The sequence below is a fragment of the Rhagoletis pomonella genome, unplaced genomic scaffold (genome assembly GCF_013731165.1).
Source record: "Rhagoletis pomonella isolate Grant_MI unplaced genomic scaffold, Rhpom_1.0 Rhpom_scaffold_00006, whole genome shotgun sequence".
In the NCBI taxonomy this organism is placed as follows: Eukaryota; Metazoa; Arthropoda; class Insecta; order Diptera; family Tephritidae; genus Rhagoletis; species Rhagoletis pomonella.
The window spans coordinates 14,527,697-14,534,517 of NW_023458560.1; the positions used below are offsets into that span (position 1 = coordinate 14,527,697).

Here is a 6,821-nt window from a genome sequence, read left to right on the forward strand (position 1 = left end):
AAAAAAAATTTCTAATCAATAATTCTATTCAAATGTCTTGAGTTTCTAGATTCTGAAGTTGTTTTAAATTTATGTAAAATAATTAACACCAAGTCTTTAGAGAGCATAGCGGTATACAGATATGAACCAGTTTGATTTAAACAATGAATGGAAAAGTATTTTGAGTGTTTTTGTTATCGAAGAAAGTAAAATTAGCGATGTATAAACGTTTGGGAGGTAGTCGTTAACAAAAGGGCAGTGGAGATTTCCTGCATCTAAATTTTATGGAAGATATAGTTTTGTATTATATTTCCATAATTTTAATGCTAACTGCCAACGATTTTTTTAAATGCTTACTGAGATCAAAACGAAAAAGATAATCAGAATAAGCGAATTCTACCTAATTTAATTAACAAACAATCATCGCATTTTCTGGGGGTTTTGACGGACATGTAAAATATAGTTACTATGAACAAATGGCTAAATAAACAATTGGGTATTATTATTGGGAGTCTCCTGAAGAGAAAATATTGATTTTAAAGAATTCTATACTATTTCTACAAAAAGTGTTTTTTCCCCATATAAAATATATAGAGAAAACTTTGAGGGCTTTGAGCGACCACTAAATATTTTTTTATTTCAAATTAATTAATTAATTAAATTTCCGACTTTACTTTTTCACACGCATTTTTGGACCACTCCAATGTGTTTTTCATCAGAAAGAATTTTATGTATAATAGATATATACAGCGCGGGATTTCTGTTATAACTTTAGTACAAAAGGGGATTTAGATTATATTTGGATAGGATTTTATTAACCCAGTTACTGGCAACACTGCCTTAGCAATATACAAATATGAGTTGTTCTGGTTCAGTACAGCCGACTGTCGTGTTTCAGATTCATTACAAATCTATGCAGAAATTTTTGTTAAATAAGACACATATCAAAAGTTTGAATACTTACGGCCACACTGAGCTGATCTCGAAGTCAATATCCCTGTTTGTTTCTAGGCAAAAATATTTTATTCCACGCGCATAATATTCAATGACAAAGTGCTTTGGAATTTTCATCCTATTTTCATTTTAGCGTGTGTCGTTCAGAAGTGATCTTAAATATTATTTTGTGCGAAACAAAGCAATTAACATACATGCATACATGAGACGCGAAGATCAAGCATGCATACATATGTACAAACGTATATACATATGTATATACTATGTAAGTATATTCGCAAAACAAAAAAGTCTAAAACGAAAAGAAAATTAAAAATATTTGTTGAACAAGAAGCTCAGCAATTTAGCCTTTTAAAAATAACACCCTTCTTTCTTTCCGAAAACATTTTCGGGCAAAGAGTAAGCGTTTAATATTCAGTATATATGCAAAGGTTTTCTAAAATCACCAATAAGCATTAGCTTGAATTTCCTCTTAAATCATTTTGTATGAAATTCAAACAATTTAGATACATTTTTATTATAGAAATTTAAATGCTGAAGTAATAAAATTCGCTCCACTTAATGTGATCGTGCTTTTTGGCGAGGCGCGACAAATTTTTTGATCGGCACGAACGGGAGATTATTGTTACGTTGAAATGGCAACTGAACCCTAGGGGGACTGGTCGACAAGCGGATTGGTAGACCGAATTTGTCGTACCGACCTTGGCAACCTTGGAATTTTTGAATCTCCAATATGATGTGACACACTAAAAGAAAATATTTACAGAGATGTGTACACACGTACACATGTACATACTTATGAAGGGTACTCGAAATGCAGAGAGAGAAAATATTATTGTATTATTTATGGTTTAAGGAGGTTGCCTTGATTTTGCGAGAATGCTCAAAGTGGAATGGAATTTTTTGTCAAAAGTAGAGACGATGCAATTGCTTTTGTGCCATTTATTCATGTTTTTGAATGCGTGATGGGTTCGCATATTATTTTACTCAACAGTATGCATTTTAATTTTGAACATATACAGCGTATACTTAAAATAACTAAATGCTAGAACGATACTTTTAGTAATATCTCCAATACTTCTATCTACTCATTTACAGCTTCAACTACTCAGCGAGAAAAAAGTCAATTATCGACGCCCACACCAATCAATTGACCCGAACTCAAACTTGCGTACTTCAATTCGACACAGACGCTATACATCACACTGAGCTGGCTTTGATACCAGCAGGCAACATCATTGCAGCGAAAACTGCCATAGAACAAGTGCTCACCACTTCAGCAGCAACATGTCGCAACAACCACTCATTGTTCAAGCAGAGTATTCGTTCAAGGGCGGCAATAACGATGAACTCTGCTTCAAGAAAGGCGACCTCATCACAGTTACACAGCGGGAAGAGGGGGGTTGGTGGGAGGGCACACTCAACGATAAGACTGGCTGGTTTCCCAGCAACTATGTTAACGAATACAAGGCACCCTTGCCGCTCACAGAAACGATACGACCACCAGAGGAGATACAGGAATATCGTTCGGTTGTGCTGAAAGATCTACTCGACTCGGAGCATGCACATGTTGCCGAGATACAAGGGCTATTGGAGAATTTTCTCGAACCATTGCAACAGACGCAAATGTAAAATGATAACTAAATAGTTCACTTAAAATATAAGCTAATAATTGGTTTTTTTTTGTTTTTTTCTTTTTTCAGACTCAATGCTGATGAGTACGCCCAGTTGATGTGCAATTTTGTAGAAGTTGTTAGAACACACGAAGAATTGCTCAAACAGATGGAAGAGTGCAATGATCGGGTTGGAAAGTTATTTCTAACAAAAGCACCGCACATGAAACAGGTGCATCAGGCCTACTGTGCTGCCCACCCAAAGGCCATTGTTATACTCGACAAGCACAAGTGAGTTGACTGAACTTTGAATGCGACAAAAACGTTGTTTTGTACAATAGATATATATAAGTATACGTATATCTCTCACTTAAAATAACTTAAATTGTTGCTTTTAAATCTTATATTTCTTGAATTTTCAGAGATGAATTGGAAAAGTATATGGAGCGCCAAGGTGCCGCCTCACCTGGTCTTTTAGTCTTAACGACCGGTCTCTCGAAGCCTTTTCGTCGACTCGATAAATACTCGGCCATGCTGCAGGAACTAGAGCGGCATATGGAGAGCAGTCACCCGGATCGGGGAGACACCCAGCGAAGTGTTGCTGTTTACAAGGACATTGCGGTAATGTTAAAATTAAACAAAAGTACAAACGCCAATGTAATATTTACTTTTTCTATATAGGCGGCTTGCTCAGCAACGAGGCGACAAAAGGAATTAGAGCTGCAGGTGTTAACAGGGCCAGTGCGAGGCTGGCAGGGTCAGGAGCTCAGTTCATTAGGTACAAAGAGCGCGCTATTTATCTACTAGCGTCTTCATTGCAAAATACCCTAAATTATATTTTTCGCGAAATTTTTTTTTTCCAATATTTCGATGGCTAACTTTCTCATACAATCTGTCACTGGGTTAAAGACTTATCTCACAAAAAAAGACGATTCCTCGTTACTGTTAAAAATGATTTATTTCTTTTATGAACAATTTAAATTTGTTTCCTTCTCTTATGAAATATCCAAAATGTCATTTCAAGCCTTTTGCAATGAAGACTGGGTTATACATCCCAGTAGAAAATTTCAGGAGCTAAAAGCCCTTCTAAAAGGTCTTCTTGAGAGTCAAGAGACTTTGCACTCCGCATTTCTTCCTTTTTTGTAGGACTATTTCTGAAGTCCTTGTGAATTGGCCTTTTAGAAGGCCTACCTAAATTATCTTCTGGGTTGTTCTTGAGATATGTGTATAATTACAATTCTACTTTGCTGTTTTGATATTTTGTTTTCTCATTAAAATTCATTTCAAATACTAACTTAGGTGATATAATACACATGGGAAGTGTTGCTGTTGGACCTGACCACCGAGATCGCTATTTTGTGCTTTTTCCGCAAACTTTGCTGATACTCAGTGTTAGCCAAAGAATGAGTGCCTTTATATATGAGGTAAGTATTTTCTCTCTTTAAAATTTATTTTCAATATACATATAATAGTAATTATTTCATTCAAAGGGAAAACTGCCACTAACTGGCATTATTGTGAATCGCCTCGAGGATAGCGATACAGTGAAAAATGCCTTTGAAATAAGTGGCCCTTTAATCGAGCGTATTATTGCAGTGTGTCAAGGCCCCAACGAGGCGAATAGATGGGTTGAGCTGTTAACATCTGCGAATCCCACAATGCCTATTGGCATCAAACGTCAATTGAGCAATCTAAGCAATGCATCAATGAGCTGTGGAAATAGCGGACATGCGCCCCAGCCACCACCACATGTAAGTTAATTGAAAACTTCATAAAATATTCTTTATTTCAAGCTCAAACTGGTCATCAACATTCCATCAAATATTGAATTCTTATTGAGTTGCTTAAAACGAGTTTGAGCTTATCTTTTTCTATATTGCTATCTTAGAGAATTTTTATTAATTTTTTACTTATATTTTTACATTGACAAATTTATTCAACGTTCTCACAAAAATCTTAAACATAAACCTATAAAATAAATAACAACAATTTAAATGCAAATTTAAAATTAACAAAATGTTGAAAACCAATAAAAACGCACGAAATCAACTGTAAAACCACGTCGCAGAACCCCCATATTTTAGATTCGCGCGGTTATAGTACACGTTTTTCGCTCTGTGCGTACTACGCTGCTCCTCCATGCAAACCATATCGCATAACATTGCCTCCGAGTAACTACCCGCCCACCGCACCCTATGCTAACCTAAGTGCGCATTTTGCCAAACTAGTAAAGGCGGGCCGTCTAAAAGGTAATTTAGTGAAAATGTTGCTCTATCCGCAAGCGCGACACAGTATTGATATTAAGAGTATTCCTATGCGTAAGAAACGTGCGCACAAGTCTTCGGCAAATGTACAGAAATCTAAACATCATGAAATAGACTACTCCAACTCATCAGAGCGTTCAGAACTGGAGCGGCAGGACGCCTTTGAATTGCCTACCGACTCTGAAAGTGACGAAGACGATGACTATGAGAAATTTTCCGACTGTGATCCAAATCCTTTCGAATATGTTAATTTTCATGCAAATCGACGTGATTCCATTGACGAGCCTTCACGGCGCAGGGAGCGTCATTGTTCATCTATAAATCTAATCAAATTGGATACAGATAGCACTGATGATTGCGTACAGCCGTCTGCTGGGCCTGTTGCTTTGCAGAAGGAATCGCTGGTCATCGGTTCGAAAGCAATGCAAGCGCTGGTGCGCAAATCCACGGATAGTGTTGTCATTCATACCACGACCGCACACCTGGATCTGAGTTGTGGTGGCGGGATGACGAGTTGTGTGGAGGAGTTAACTGAAGATTCAGCGAGTATTCAACAAAATTTGCACCACCTTGCGTCGCAGACTTCCCATGCCTCCTCTGTGTTTTGTGAAAGACTTGGGGGCGCATTTGTGGCATGCGAGAATCTAGCCAATATGTCGGATGAAACGAAGATAAAACTAATTCCGCAAGATTCCGAATCACACGCAGAGCGACATAGTATGCCGAATTTATTTGTTGGTAATCGCTTCAATCGTAGCTCTAAGACGGCAGTCTACGTTCCAACATGGCAAGAGCGTAAGGAAGCTTACAATTTGAGTGTGGATGCACTGAAACATGAGAGTTTCGGCAGTGGAAACGCAAGTGGCGAGTTTAATTATAGTGATAATGATGATGATAACAACGATGATGATAATGATGATGACGACGAGGATGATGTTACGCATTCCAGTACTTTAGACTTGCCGGCTGAGTGTTTAACGGCGCCGGATAAACTGCAAGCGGAGTTGCTGTATAATTTCGATGAAAGCTGCTTGGATAGACAAACGTTTGTAAATCCAAGGCAAAGTGCAGTTTTCTTATGGAGATTTTCATAATTGTGAAGCTTAAGTGTTCTACAATCTAGTCATTAGCTTATTTTTTTAAATTAATATTTTTTTTTAACTTATATGCGAAATATCTGTCGGAAGCGAAAATATGTGTATTCGCCGCTGTACATTTGTATTTATGATATTTATATCGATATCGATAACCATACCGAAAACTATATACATATGAGTAGTCCACTTGCAAACAGCGTTATGTGATTTTATAATAGTAAGCCATAAATTAAAAAAAAAAAACGTCTACAACAACAAGTAAAATCCAAATTGTATCTTTTTTTTTTAATCTGAAAATTTGGATAAATAAGAGCCTAATAGCATTAAGAAACAAAATCGCAGTATGGTAGTTTTTGCAAATTTTATATATAAAAAATTAATATAGCGAGTTTTGAAACAGTAACTTTTACATAGCTAGCTTGTTTATGCTTGTCGCGTTCTCTCTTTCATGAAGATTGGTCTACTTTTTTTTACGACGTCTTCCACTAGGCACCGAAACTACCAGGTTTTCTTGCAGTTTTCTAAGTTCATCAGAAGATGGAGACTTTTGAACTTGTATAAATACGTACAATAAATATTATAGCGACTTTTGAAAGTGTATATATATATACATACAGTAAGTATTATAGCGACTTTTGCTAGAGTAGCTAACATTTGATGCCATTTGTTTCAGAATAGATAAGGATTTTGCACTGTATTGTTAGTGGACATGAAACTACTTTAAATACTGGTACGTTATCCACCAAAAACACATATGTAATACTTCTATATTGCTAGTACATTCAAAGTACATTCCCCAACATTAGAGTGCCGAAATATTGAAAAAAGAAAGAGAGATCCGATAAGAGAATGTACTCAAAATGACAATTTTACTTTTCAAAATTCAGGAGCGGTTTCACAAATTTTTATTTAAA

General features: G+C 36.4%; 1 protein-coding gene across 6 annotated transcripts in view; it reads left to right on the forward strand.

The window, feature by feature from the left end:
• Positions 1 to 6,821, forward strand: part of LOC118740432 (rho guanine nucleotide exchange factor 7) — a 167,912-nt gene that overhangs the window by 63,839 nt on the left and 97,252 nt on the right. For all 6 annotated transcript variants that reach the window (XM_036471977.1, XM_036471978.1, XM_036471973.1 and 3 more), the window contains exons 2-7: positions 2,032 to 2,561; positions 2,637 to 2,837; positions 2,969 to 3,167; positions 3,228 to 3,324; positions 3,846 to 3,970; positions 4,037 to 4,297. In XM_036471977.1, the coding sequence (XP_036327870.1) occupies positions 2,221 to 2,561; positions 2,637 to 2,837; positions 2,969 to 3,167; positions 3,228 to 3,324; positions 3,846 to 3,970; positions 4,037 to 4,297 (1,224 nt within the window). In that variant the 5' untranslated portion in view covers positions 2,032 to 2,220. The remainder of the gene's footprint in view (positions 1 to 2,031; positions 2,562 to 2,636; positions 2,838 to 2,968; positions 3,168 to 3,227; positions 3,325 to 3,845; positions 3,971 to 4,036; positions 4,298 to 6,821) is intronic.